The sequence below is a fragment of the Zonotrichia albicollis genome, chromosome 4, assembly GCF_047830755.1.
Source record: "Zonotrichia albicollis isolate bZonAlb1 chromosome 4, bZonAlb1.hap1, whole genome shotgun sequence".
Classification (NCBI taxonomy): Eukaryota; Metazoa; Chordata; class Aves; order Passeriformes; family Passerellidae; genus Zonotrichia; species Zonotrichia albicollis.
This window is the reverse complement of record NC_133822.1, coordinates 61,477,746-61,493,079: the sequence shown is the minus strand read 5'-3', so window position 1 is coordinate 61,493,079 and position 15,334 is coordinate 61,477,746. Positions and strand designations below refer to the sequence as shown.

At 37.8% G+C, this 15,334-nt stretch overlaps 1 protein-coding gene across 4 annotated transcripts in view; it reads right to left on the bottom strand.

Moving 5' to 3' along the window:
• Positions 1–15,334, bottom strand: part of CPED1 (cadherin like and PC-esterase domain containing 1) — a 143,265-nt gene that overhangs the window by 20,021 nt on the left and 107,910 nt on the right. For all 4 annotated transcript variants that reach the window (XM_005481953.4, XM_074539960.1, XM_014275930.3 and 1 more), the window contains one exon: positions 4,342–4,459. In XM_005481953.4, coding sequence (XP_005482010.2) covers positions 4,342–4,459 — 118 coding nt within the window. The remainder of the gene's footprint in view (positions 1–4,341; positions 4,460–15,334) is intronic.

The following is a 15,334-nucleotide window of genomic DNA, read 5'->3' as shown; positions in this document are numbered from 1 at the left end:
GCCTTTGTATTCAAATGAACAAAAGAAACTATTTTTCTAAATCTTATAAGTACACAGTGCTGACAGTATCTCCCAGTGCCTACGAAACTGCCAGCAAAACCGTCTTTTGTTCAGATCAGATGGCCTTAGAGTCTGTCCCCACCACCACTGTCAGGCAGCTGTGTCTGATGGGTTGCTGCTGCACAGGAAACCACAGCAAAAAACCCCAAGGCAGCCTTTTTACATTTCACCTGGCCAGGGGCTGAGGGGAAGGCTCAGCAAAGAAACCCTGGAGGAGCCTCATGGCCTTGGGAGAGTCAGCTGCTACCTCAGGAGCAAGAGAATTTCCAGGAGGCAGCCTGTGCTTCCACTTAGGCAGAAGTCCAAGTGACTATGTTTTGGAAAGTAGCAGGGTGAGTAATCTCACCAGATAAAGAAATCCTTCTAAATAAAATTGAGAATTTTTTTGTATGGGAGCCCCCACGGGTACATCTAAGGCACAAATACATCCCACAGTGCCACAACCACATGATACCAATTTCTGTGTACCCTGCAGAGCTGCCCCTATTCTGCCCTGCGCAGAACACACACCACCCTCAGATGCACTTGTTGATTTGGAGAAAACCATAGCAGACTGAACCTACCCAAAGCCCTGGACACTTGCTAGGAGCACGCTGTGGTTCAATGAACATAACCCAGCTTCCCCTGCTCCCATGGGCATGGGTGCCTTGTGCTGGGCAAGCAGCCCAGTTCACAGCATGGACAGAGGCAGGAGGGACACCTGGGAACATGGTGGGAGGGTGCAAGCAGGAAGATGGAGATATCCCATGCTTCTTGCTCAGAGGAGTTTCAAACTTGCATTTTCTGCATCCTAATCACGCAGCCGTTAGAGGAAACATTCCCCACTCAATTAAGGACCACTTTAAAGTTCAAAATTCATTAGGACAGGAAAATAGCATGCTTGTAACCTGGTAATTTTTGTACGACAAGAGAGATCTGAACTTTGGTCCCTAAGAGAGATCCTATGTAGAATTTTTATCAAAGAGTTACATTGAAGATTTATCTGAAGTTACAAAGTGGATAATCAGGTTCTGAAGCAGGGAGTTCTCTTCCAAATGAATACCCTCCTCTTCTGGGACACCAGAGGCTGAATTTAGGCAATTTGTCTTGCTGTAGCCTGCCAGTGCTGGCTGTTGTGAGTCCCTTACTCATGCTGACCCTCCCTTGGCTTTGAGGTCCCTTGCTCCAGGCTGTGGTCTTCTGGCCACCACTGGGGCCACGAATACTTTGACCCTCCAAGATTTCTATTGCCACTTGTGGATCTGTCTGTTGGCTTCCACTGTGCAATCCCTGCCTGAATGGTCATTCCCAGCTTCACAGCAGTCTCATGAGGAAATAAGAGTACCAGGTCTCCAATAACCCAGTAATAGGTGCCATGCCAGCACTTTTTACTGCTTTGTATCTTTTGACTAACAGAGCAGGGACAGAATGGTTGGTTGGTTTGGAGTCTGGACTCAGACCCTGCCACCACTGTAGAGGTCTTAATAAATAATCTGAACGATGTTTCAGGTAGTGACCTATATTTTAAAATTATATGAAAACTCAGTATTTTTTCCTGATGTTTTAATTTTTCTTTCAACCCAAATATATAAAAGTTCTGGCAATGTCTAAAACATATGTGACTCTTCATCTTATGGAATTTTCTTTTAAACATCCCATACTTTTACGAAGTGATTTGGTTTAAGGTAATAAACTAGAAAAGTAGAACTCTATAAAATTAATATTGAGGAGCCAAAATATCTGAATAATAAAAGTTTAAACCTTGGCAACTGAAGGTGATAAGTAACTTTTGAAAAGCTTCTTTTAAACAGTTTAGTTTATGTTCAATAGCTCCCTAGGTATATTAATGAAAAACATAGATCAGTTTTTGGCATAGGCTAAAGGTTAGTGGCAAATTTAAAAAGATTTGAGAACATGGATATATGGAGATAAATTACTATTTTTAGCAAGCACTAGCATTTAATGCTAACAGAATAATTCCTGGTTTTGTATTTACATAGGTGTTTTAATGATGCATGAAAATTTATGCATTTTAAATCCAACTATTATGAACTTTTCCTGTTGCAATTTCCCAACAGTTGGTCAATGCATTGTTAACCTTCAAAAATAGGACTGTGTTAAAAGATAAAATGAATCACATAAAAAAGAAGACAACATTAAAAAATTGCAAACAATATTAGTTTGGAAATTAGGCTTATTTTCTATAGCAGTTTTAAGTTGCTCTTACCCACGTCTCTAAGTCAGCAGCACATAATGCAGCTTTCAGCACCATTTCAATCAGGCAGCATTTTGTGGTGCTTCAGGCAAGAGCATTAACACTGGCTCTTTCAGGCAAGGGCAGGTTTACCAACAATTAAGTGAATGAGAGCAAGAGAGACATACTGTTAGTTTCTTCACAAACTAAAAATTGGCATAATCAAACTTTTATGAAAACCTGTAGGTAGGAGGTTTCCACAGGAAGAGCGAAAGCTGGATTTTTGGCTCATTAGAGTAGTTATCAGTTGCAAACATAAATCTTCTGCTTAAGATATGAGATTAAACATTGCCAATACTCCCTAAATCTGTTCTCATAAAATGACATGAAATGAAATAAACTTTCAAAATAATTAGTTAGGATTGCTTACGTTCCATTTAAAAAATATTAGCCTAAAATCAAAAGTTTTAACCAATAACAGCTGTATACTTAATTTGATAGTTTTGCTTTTTCTTTCAGCCTCTTTCATTTATCCTTTTACATTGTCATAGCCACAATTAAACGTATTTTGCTTTCAAATTTAAAATCAAGGTTTTTTATAGTGCCAAGCAATCATCACTATAAAGAGAAAATACTATTCTAGATTGGTAATTCAAAATCTAAATATTTAACCTACACTTATGCTAATTTTTTGATTTATGACTGCTTTACTTTTGTATTTGGTGTTTATTTGGTACCCTAAGACCTTCAAAAAGCTTTTTCTCTGAGAATAGGCTATGGAATTATTTTTCTTTATGTACTAGCTGTATTTATGAAAAAGACAAAAGTAAAAACTATGTTTTAAAAGGATGACTTTCTACAGAATAAATAGCTTTAGGCTATGGACTTACGTCCAAACTGAGATTTACTCCTTGTAACCAAGGGACTCATTCATTTATTTGGACATCAATTTATGTCTCTGCTGGATCCAAATCCAGACACAGCTGTTGAATGCAGAGAAAGATCACACAGAATTATTTTACACTAGATACAGTTGTAGGAAGAATGGACAGTGGGATATAATTAAAACATATGCATCACAGCAACAGAAAATTAGAAGTGATATCTGTGATATCTTACACACCAGATTTTGTTATTGCTATAGACCACATTTCTACAGACTGCAGTAACCTGATTCACCTGCAGGAATTTAGCACAAGTTGAGTTCTCATGGTCTCTTTTAGTTCTCTTCCTCTCTTTCCCTCTGAGAAGTCAAACGCAGTTAATGTCTCCTGACTTCTGTATTATTGGTAATGCAACAATATTGAACAAAGAGCTAATTTTGATATGATAGCCTGGTTCAAACCAGACGTGAATCAAAGGAGAACTTCTGAAAGAAAGAAGATTTTTTGGTCGATAAATCATAATTTCATTCCGTGATGTAAAATGAAGGAAAGACATTTCCTCTGTTGTATATTCCAATTTGCATTTATTGATTATAAGAGGGACAGAGAGAGAGAGAGAGAGACAGAGAGAGACACAGAGAGAGAAATTGTATAAATTAAGTGTATATTTGGGAAGATGCTGAGCTTCCTTTAAAGGACAGCGCCATGGTGACAAAGAGAGGAGGAAGTCACTTCTGTGTTTGGCTGGACCCTGAATTACTGTCTCTGCTCTACATCAAAGGATTAGAAATGAGTCATGAAACCCTGGCTGTACTGAACTATGAAGCAGCCTTCTAAATTTTAGCATTATTGTCAGAAGAAGTAAGGTGATATCTTTATCTCTGCTGCTCCACCTCAGCCCTGTAGATAGCTTGAGGACAGTGTATGACACCTACTTTTGCAGAATTTTTGAGTTATCTTCTAAGGGGAAACGACATGGCTTGGCTTCTCTGAAAATTTAACTTATTTAAGAAATATTAGTGCTTTAGCAGGGAATTTGCCATTTGCCATTCTTCATTGCCAGGATTGGTACCTCATTTGGCTGCTACGAATTTGGAATTATTAGTTCAATTTATTGTGCATAGGTTAGTGCATGTCCATAGCAAAGAGTTAATATTGTTTCTAGTTTTTCTTTGATGAGGTGCATGATTTAATTTTCAGAAAAAAGGGGCATAAAGTACAAACCTTTTGTGTCTCCAGCTTCACAGGTCTTAAACACTGTCTGTGAAATTGCTGAGAGGTATTCATGAGAGAGAGGCTGCAAGCCACAGGACTCCTCTGGGCGAATTTTGGAACCACAGTCCTGAAATAAATAGAATCTGTGAAAATGACAGCACTGTACCCATCCACATCACCTTGAAATCCTCTGCAAGAGTAAAAAAGTTATTTGGGATACTTTCACAATTAGTTCATCCTTAGCTCTTCAATATATATTTTAATATATAATTTAGAATCCTTTTTCCATTCAGACAAAGGTTTTGCAATAAATTATCCCAATCCACAGTAAACATACAAGATACTACATTTGCTAAAGACATAAGAAAATTGATTAAGGCAAACATAAATACTTCTCACATAACATTACTTTGTCTCTACATATTATATAATCTCTACCTATTTGCCCTTAGGAATTTTGTATGCCTATTTGTAGTCATATGGGATTCATTTCTGTGATGAAATGCCCCAAAATAGCTTCAGGAGATACAGGTGCTTAAAGGAAAAAAAATCTATTTTCTTAAATGATACTAAGATGAATTTCACAACCGTTACATCTTCACCGTTGCCATGAAATTATGCTACATCTAAGATGCTGTGCCTAAATTGCACCAATGAGCAAAAGACAATTGAGTTCTAATAGAGTCAAAGTACTGCCAGTTAGGAGAATATGTGCCACTGCACACAGTAATATTAACAGATAGCAATATGAACACATCTTGGAATTTTGTAAATACTGGTGGTTCTTGATTATGCAATCAAAAGACAAGATGAAATAGTTGTCTCACAATTATTCTGATCTCACTGAAGTCCATGGTGGTGAAAAAAAAATTAAAAGAAGAAAATCTTCCCAGTGACTTCAGAGGTTTATGGCAGTATTTGTGCATAAATAAGCCATAAAACAGTGGTTACTTGTGGGTTGTCCTGTTCTCTGCTTGATCTCTAACTAGGGAAAGCCGTAATGACAAAATGAATGGCACAGTATCTTCTAGTATTAAACCGTGTTTTGGAGTCTCTGGATCTGGACATGCTGTAAACCTATTTAACAGTATAACTCAACTAACATTAACATCAAAAAGTTCCTACCTTACAGTAAAACAATTTGCACAGGACTTCACAAGAGAGACCCAAATTCCTGAATGTGCTGTAATTCCCCTCAACACAGTGCCATAAAATAACAGGGATTTAGTTTCTTGTTCCTTCTGCCCAGAGTGCCCATTTATTGGGCAATACCATTAACAACAATTTTATGTGGCTGGGTTTTTGCTAATTACAACCAACATTACATAGCAGTAATGTTACATAGCAGGGAGCTATGTAACTGATTCCCTTTGACTTTGTTGTGTTTTCAAAGTAAAGAACACTACTTGCATTTAATTTGTAATTCACATCTAAACTGTCATGTCAGGAGATTGTGAATCCCTGAACAAGACTTATTTGTTTCATTTTTACATTTGTAGGAGACCATCATTGACATATTTAATACAATATGCAAAATGAATCTGTGGCAGCTAGAGATTTACTGCAGCTCCATAAATATATGGGACACTGAGGGTTTTTCTAAATGCATGTAGATTTTTTATTGTTTTCTTCAGGTTCTGTGGTGACATGACATCCTTCTTTCCTTGCCCAAAGATGAAACATCTTGTGATCTTAGTATGTTTACAAAAGATACCCATGGCAAAGATGAGAGCCAGACATGTAAACTTAAATGACAGTTGTGGCTCTGTGTCTGCTCTTCCTGCAAACCTTCATTCTTAAAAGGGAGACATTAAAACACCCTTGTAATTTCTGGATTAGAATCAAAAGAAAAGTTCCCTTGCATTATGTACTTTAGTGCACATTTAGGATTGACTATAAGATCTGTGTGGCTTTTTGCTAGTAAACTTTCTTTTATCTTTATGGAAGATTTTCTGGACACTAGCAAATAAAAGAGGAATAAGCTTTCTTCTGTACATCTACATAGCTTTTAAACAACATCAGTTGATACTTAGAGAGTGAACATTTCTGGAGTCCATCTACTATGTGAAATGACAATTTCCTTGTCTCTTTCAGATCACACTATAGTGAACTGATTCTTCATAATGTTTTAGTGTTTAAGAGATGAAACAAGATTTACAAGGCTGTTACACTACTGAGTTTTCTCAGTTATTACCTTCAAATTATTTGAGGCTATTAGTTAATGGTATTTAATTTATTTATAGTCTGGGTGCCTAATTTAATAAGAATTTTGTTTGTTTAGTTCACCTTTGAATAACCAATAACTATATTTCCTCTCAATTATGTACTTATGCATATACATATACATACATAGCTTTACTCAGACATATAAAAATAGTAAAAAAAAATCATAACTGTACACTTTCAAAATTACACAGGTAGAGACGGAGATGAACAAAGCATTATAAAGCTGACCCACACTCACGCAGCTGATGTCATGGGATGAATGTTGTACAGTGAAGACCATTGTAGATGCAGTAATGGTTCAGATTCAGAAATCTAATTTAACCATTAATGGATTTTTAATTGCTGAGGTACCTTTTTCACCACCTCCACCTTAATGAAAAATGATTACTGTGAAACTGCAGTAAAAGAAAAGAAGGCAAGGAGCCCTTGACTTTCCTGGGAGAAGTCACACTATCAGGGGAAAAAATGTCCATCTGTGTTTATTTTAGCAGTTGGTGCTCCAGCAGTAACAAAGAACCGCAACAAAAATAAAGTTACTTTTAACATTTACACGTGCTGCTACCTATCAGCTCAAGAAGGCATTTTTAAATACAAAGGAAGGCTTTTCAGTATTTTTATGGAATAATCCAACTCTGTTCATTCACAGCTGTGGCTAAAACCATACATTTTGGTGGAAGTAGACCTTTGTTAATGAATTGAGTGCTTTGGAAGCTCCCACTCAGAATGCCTGTATAAAGGCTCTACAGTCAGCTAATCAGTAAAAGACCTTCTGGCATTTATATGAAAACCCCTAACAATCAACGAGAGTGGTGGGTTCAATGCTGAAAACCAGGCAATTTCTGCTTCAGTACTCATTTCTGAAATTCTACCCAGCCCAGCCCACTGAAGACTGCCCCTACCAGTCTAATAAAGGACCAATGTATCAGAATGTTTTAAACTAAATAACAAGAGAAATATAACTAAGATTACAGCAATTCATTTTAGTGTTGCATCCAAGCAATATGTAGCTAAAATCCTGCATCTTTTTAACATCCATGCATTGGTAAAAACTGGTGGATGAGATAAGCCCCACTGAGTGTTCTTGGTAAAGAAGGCGTGAGACCTCCCCACCCATCAGCCCCGACCCTGCAGTCTCAGCCAGCCTTGCCCATCACCCTGGCAGGTCACCCAGGCACCTCCTGCAGGCACTGCAGCCCTGCCTCCTCTCAGGGCAAGCCAGGGCTGTCTCACTCCTTCTGACTGCACTTTAGACATGGCAGAATAAAGCTTCCTGTGAAAGACCCAATTTAGAGAGCTTTTCTGCTGGTCTTTGTAGGCTCACTGACTGAACTTTATTGGATCTGCTTCTATTTAAGCTGACCTGAGTTTCTCATGAAATCCTTTCATGTTTCTTTAGTCCATCTTTTTTTACTATTTTGCACATAACTAAAAATGAATGAAAAGTGATTAAAATGATGCTATGGAAGGACTTCTAATAAAATTAGTCAAAGACTGAGCTCATGAAATAGGGAAACTATATCATATTGCTAGGGAATAAATTGTGGGCAGATGGATTAGCTCCATTCTATCAACTTCCTTAATGTAGCAGGAATAAGTGAAGGAAGAGTTGGCATATTGTCCTCTATTCAACTGTTTCCCTCTGTCCAGCTGCATTATATAGTGATAGATGAACCTCTTAAGATCCAGAGGTTCAGGCCAGTTCAGTTCAACACCCAAATTGACTAGATTGAACTGAACTTGTGTGTGTGCACAGTAAGTCTAGAGACCTGTCATAAAGAGAGGCATTCTACCAAGAAATTTCAGTTCTCTACTGTTGTTGGATGGGAAACAATGACTATAATTAGCCATCAAGCACTGTCTAGGACATACATAAAGACATTGTCTAATCAAAAGACAAACAAAGCCATTAAACAGAGAATATAGGATTAATGGGATGAACTCATGGAATAACATGTCCTTGTGATGCAGCTAATTTTTAAAGCAAAGAAACGGTATTTAATATCAACACAGTAATTTTTTAAGGAACCTAGTAAGTTCTATCTGGAAATGTGGGACAATAGTTCCCCAATGATCCCAAAGACTGTCACAAATAACACATTAAAGGACTATGAGATGTTCATTTACACACAGATCTGGAGGAGGCCATAAAAACATTTTAGAAAAGGAGTCTGTGCACTCCTGGGAAAAATGCAGCACACGGACATCAGTAGGAGATCAGGAATGATACAAAAAGCTGAGATACTGGTCATGTTGTCAGGGCATTAGAGAAGAGTTTGATACCTGGATAAAGTACAGCCATCAGTCTTAATTGCTTTTAAGTTCTTAATTGTGCTATTCATGCTGTTACTATAAGTGATATTATTGTTTCTTAAGAATAGAAGCATACATTAAATTACATGATTTTTCTCATTCACAAATTTCTGCAGGTAAAATTTCTTTGAGAATAATGTCACATGCTTTAACCAGTGACTGAAGATTGTCATAACTACAGAGTACCTTTACTAACTGCTAAAAATTTTGAAAATCCCAGTAGATGCCTTTCCACAAAGACTTAAAGCACTTGCTATTTATATGGACAAATAAATTTCATTCTGACAATACAGCAGATGCAGTGTCTTCCTCGGCACTCAGAATGCTAACCTCAGAGAAAGCTATGAAACTGTTTCAAGAAAATATTACAAGTTGCATAACACTAGTTTAGTATCTTTTATGTGCATAGGGAATATAAAAGGATCCTTTTAATCTATGAGGGATTTTGATTCAATTCCATTTTATATGCACATCGGTTAGACCCTATCTGCCTTCCTGCACCCAAACAGTTAAAGTCCTGCATTTGTGAGCCATAGAACAAAATTATTCACATGAGACCTAAAAAGCATGACTCTTAATTTAACAAAGTCTTGTGAATTATCATTCTGAACAGCTCAGAGATCCAGCAGAATCAGTTGAACCAAGATAACTGAATGCGAAATCCAACTCCAATTCCATTAGGAACAGAATATCAGAAACTTAAATTTTGGAAACTGTTTCAAAATGTACCTAATTATAATTACAGAGGGGTTGTTGGGTTTTTTTTCAGTATTTGTAGTTAACATGTGTATGGATTTTTCAAGTGCTTTCTTAGTGAACATGTTTTCCTCATAAAGCTAATTTTCCCAAGCAAGAACAGTGATGATTTCCAGCTTGTATGCTTTATAAACAAAGTACACAAAGCAAGAAAGAAGAGGAATTAAAAGAATTTAGTATTTACTCCTCCCTAAAAGGAAGATAAAACAGGAACAAGAAATAGTAGATAAAAGAGGCATTTTTGTTGTTTATGTTCTGGTGTTTTTCAGCTTAAAAAGTGATACAATAATGTTGACCTAGAGTCTTTAAGAGCTGCATCAGTTTTCAATTCCTTTTTTGTCCTCTTCTCTGCATCTATATTTTTAACTGCAAGCTCTGAATGTGAACTAACTTGAATTTTGCCAAGCCCACTATCTGAAAAATGAGGAATAGCTGGAGAAAACTATGTGCTTTGACAGTGCAAAAAGTAAATGTTTTAAGTGATAACAAAGGGAATTACTACATATTTATTGTTCTCTCAATAAAGTGCTGAGGTGACCCTGAATTTTTTTCCCTGGTAACTAAGTAAAAAATGTTCAATATTGGCTGGGAACTTCTACAGTCTTGTGGCTGTTTATAAGGAGCATTCATCTCCACCCTGCCATGCTCAGGGTATATGGCATTCACAGATCACACTGCAGAAAGATCTGTACTCTAAGCCTCCTAACTGCAAGAAGCACTTGAGCTCAGGCCTTGTCCCTTTGATTTAGGCTATGACCTTTATATCACAGCCATGACAAACACAGCAGAACTTCTCAAACTGAAAAATTATCACTACAATCAGGAAGTATGAAAAGGGATGAGAGAAAGAATGAACGAAAAGCATTACTGCTCCTTCATGATTTCTTAAGTTGAAATACTCTGACAAGGAAAGCATTGCATTGAAAAAGCATGTTAGCCTAGGACTTGGTACAGTGAGCTATACATCTGCCAACACTATTGTTGAAGCTGCTTTTCACAGTAAGCAAGGCTTTCAGATATGAATTCAGTGCTTCAGGGTATACTGTAACAAAAGTACTTCTCATTTCTAGCACCAAATCCTTTAGATGTTGAAGTACATTTATTAACTTTTTTTTTTTTTATTTAGGGCCTGGGGCACACTAAGGTTAGGATTTCGAGGAGAGATTTAGGATGTTTGAGTCCAATTCACAACTCTGCCTCTTATTTTCTGTATCTTGGAGTTCCATCCAACAGTATTCATCCTTGCAATGTATCCTCTCAAAACCCTCATTCAGTTGCCATCCTCCTAAGTGCCTAATTTTCTTGTCTTGAGCATAGGCAAAGCCACCCACAGCTCACAGAGATATATAAGTTGGCCCCTTCAGCACTAACAGAGTTTAAAAGTACCTTTGCTCACAATGCTTGATAATAGATGTTCTCAGGATGTTAGTGGGAGTGTGAAGTGCATAAAGCAGTAATTGGTATTTCCCTTGTAGAACATTTCCCTGTGATATAGAAAACACAGGGAAATATTTTTATAGAAAAAACTGTTGAAACACAGTTTCCCTTTGAACTGACTGGCAGCAGAGATTTCAGTTCAAGCTCCCAATGTTTTCCCTCCAGCCAGGGGGCTGCAGGGTATTCTGGTCAGTTCTGTCTCAGGCTCTCACAAGAAAGCTGGTTGCATTTGCTTTGAGCAGATAACTAAATGCTGACTTGTAAAGAGCCTTGGACCCACTGTGTCCATAGACCAGGTGTGCATAAGGAACACAGGCTGAAACTGGATGGAGGGAGCACCATTAGGGGCCTGTTAACTGCTGTGTGAGAAAGGACAGACTGAATTTGGTATTTGGATCCCTGAGACATCATGTGGCAATTCAAAGTGGAGGAGAGGTTCTCCTGTATAACCTAAGATTAGATGTATAACTCCCATAGTAAGGTAAATCTAAGATGCTTTCATTTCCATATCATTGTCTCTGGGGGAATATATCTGACTCCCTAACCACTTTGATGGCACGTAGAAAATCTCAAGATTTACAAATGGAACACTTCTATTTCAGGTTTAACAAAGGGCTGTACCCAAATATTTTTTTCTTCCTGTCTGTGTGTGTTTGTGTGTGCTTTCTTCCCCCCCCGTTACATATGATGTTCTACTAGAAAAAACATTGAACCTTTCTCTGCAAGCTTTATCTCACCAACAGTCCCTCTACAGTACATAATGAGCCTAGTTACGCTGCTTGGACATGTTCTGTTTCCTTAGACCTCAAGATCCCTAAATCTGTCTCCAACTGATTGCCCTGGACTCTCCTCAACATTACCTGAACATCAGAAAAGGAATGCAACACTGATTTCTTTTTTTACCAAAATATTAATCATGAATAGCAAACCTGGTGACTGCCAAACAGGATGAAAAAGAATGGAATTCTGCAAGATCAGTTCAACAGAACCACTGGTTCTGTTTCTTTTGCTTCCTTTATGTGACCAAAAAAGAAAGGAACATCAGTATTTCCTCTCTTACTCTAATTTTTCTAAGCTGAGCTTAAAGGGGCCCAAAGGGCTGAAAGGGTATTAGTGAGCTATGGATAGACTGGAAACAAGATTTCAAAGTGTAATGTAACGTATGTAATGTTGGCTTCAGGGCAACTTAAAATATTTTTTGTTTAAGGAATTGCTTCACACACTGTTTTATACAGAAATTCACTTCTCCATGGTATGGTATGTATTGGAATACACATCACAGCCACACATGGTCTGAGGAATATTGAGAAAGCCATTTATACAGGCTCAGAAACACCAGGTAGAAGACTTCTGAAACTGTTTTCCCAGACAATGCCAAAAAAACCTGCAAGTTACTGCCTTTAGTGTAAAGACAGAGTCTACATAACCATGGAAGCTTCACTCTAAAGGAAACTACACTTGTGTGGCTAACAGGAGGAATTTCCCTTTACACATCCACAGTCTGCACTGACTGCAGAGCAGCCATGGGCTCTGGTGCTGCCTGTCTCTAATGATGGCCCAGGGAACACACAGGGTCGGATCCTTGGAGCAGTCCTGTTCAACACTTGATTCATTTCAGTCGATTCCCAAGAGCCAAACACCCTCCACTTTAGACAACAATATCACTGGTGAAAGGACCTACTCTTGCTCACTGGTGAGAGTGTTCCAAATGGTTTGTCTGCTCAAGCATGAACTGAAAAATATCACCCAGCTACACACAGACAGTCAGGGGGACACGAGGCCCCCATTGGGTCACACTTGAGCCTGGGGACACATTTTCTATGGAAGGCCATCTCATCCACTACTGCTTCTCATCTGGAAGGTGTCAAGAAGAAAAGAGGCACCTGAAATAAGCATGTGCTCATTGCAATGACCCCGCTCTGGGCAGGGTTGATCCCTACATCTTAAGCTTTCCCAGCAGCTCAGCGAGAGGCAGGTCATAGTGCCTGGCAATCTTGCAAGCAGCTGCCTTACCCTTCTTTATTTGGCTCTGTTTTTAAAGTGACCTTCAATAAAGAAGCCTTCTCTGATAAAGAATCAATCTCTGAGGCTTTTCTGGCCAAAGATCAGACCCTTCTCTTATTAAGACATTAGGCTGCTTGCTTAAGTCAGTCAAGAGACCTTGAGAAAGTATATTTTTAGATAGAGGACATTTACACAAATCTTCCTAGCTTTAACCAGAAAATACACAATGAAAAATCTATTACTGATGTACAGTTTAGGCAATGTTGACTATACAACAAATGTGAGGGCTAAAACTAAGAATATGTAAATGACACTAGAGAAAGTACCTGTGCAAGTGACTGGACACATGGGCAGTGCATGGATAGGTCTCCATCCAACACTGTCCATAAGTCCAGCTGCAGCTACTTTTATTCAGAATGTGCTCTATAAGCCCATGGTAGTGCAGAAAGTATGACTATGACTTTATGTTTGAAAGAGAGTCAGATGATGAGAAGATTAAAGAAGTGATGGAGTTTTTTTCTCCTTTCTTCCTCTTCAGTTGAAAGCTTTGGTAAAAATAAAATTGCTTGAAAGGAATTAAGTCAACATCATTTGAGACTAAAGTTTCTTGGAAAACAGTCATAACGGTGACTATCAAAACAGAAAAAAAACCATTTACAGACAGAATCTGGTTATCATTTATGCTTCCCTTATACCACACTGTGGCTTACCATAAAAAATAATGAAGGACTGATTTGACTTTGAAAATCATTATGTATTTCACTCAAAAGAGCCTTTGAGTTAGAATATTTTCATTGATGTCTAATAGCTGTGACCAGCACTAAATTTCACGTATTCCCAGATACTCATTTAATATACACAGCTGGGACACAGAAGTAAGATGGGTACGTTTGTTTTCCTAAAACACCTAAAAATCTAGCCATGTAGTGATTTATTTTCTAAACTATAATGGGTTTGAAAATGACTCTAATGAATTTGCAGCATACTGGCTGCTATAATCACAGAAGTGAATATAATGGATTTTTACTAACCATGATCTCTTTTAAAAGATACTGATTAAAGGTTTGCCTTCTGGTGGACAGCAGACTGAAAATGCAGGCTTACAGCTTGATGGCTCACTGAACAACAGACTGCATGCAGGTAGCTCTCACACATGGACAGAAACAGATTGCAAGCAGGTAGTGCCAAATAAGCAAGCTGGAGTTAGAATTTGCCATGCTTTCTCCAACAGCCTTCTTGCAGTAATTCACTACAAGTACTTTTCATTCAGCTAAAGTAATCCAGCAGTCAGTAGTTGAACCAGACCTCCCTCAAAAAAACCAACTACTTCTGAAAACCAAATTATGTGCTTAATGACTATATTTATTCTGTTGCACAAGGCATGGTAAGGGATGCTGAGCTGAAGTCTTGCTTTGATAAATATTGAGATCACATTAGCACTGAGATGGGACATAGTGGAAATAGAAATAAAAAAAAAAACCTTAAGAATAAAAATTTAGGCTCTGTCAACAAGGTATTAAGGCAGTTAATTACATCTTATTGGACACAGAATTTTCCCTGACCTATAAAAATACTTTCATACAGAAATTCACTCTCCCTTATAGGGAGACATCTGGAAGATTTCTGCGATTTACTTCAGGTCTGGGGAGCAAAGAGGACGCTAAAAATGCAGCCAGCTTAGCACAACAAAGATAATTGAATCAAAGTGACTCAGATTGTTTCCACTGAGATGTTAGAAACATGTTAACTACTGTTTTTCTCATAAGGATAGAGGTTACACTTGGATCTGGGCAATGTTCCCAGCCCAGGTGAAACTCACTCACCAAGATTCATCACTTCAAAGAAATAACTCTCTGTAGAGCTGTGGACTCCTCCACCTTTCGTAAGTATTTTGAGTCAGCCTGTGAGGTGTTTAGTGTTTAACTTTCTTGTGTCTACTAATAAAATTATTTATTGTAAATTCATCTTTCTGGAGATGTGGAACAAGTTTTTCCTTCAGCAGAGTTGGCATGGATACATTCACATCCTGTAGCAAAACCTTACACATTATGACTCACATTGTTTTTTGGATTGAAAGGATTATTTAATGACAAGAAATGTTACCTGAGCAGCTCTAAAATAATGGATTGAATATCAGAGTTTCAGTATTTTTTGCTTTAGACTAACAGTCTAGCTGATGCATTGCCCAGGACCTGCCTGTACTCTTAGTTTTTAACCATCTATTTTTCAACTTCCTACTTTTCCTCAGTAAGATAATGACGATCTTGAA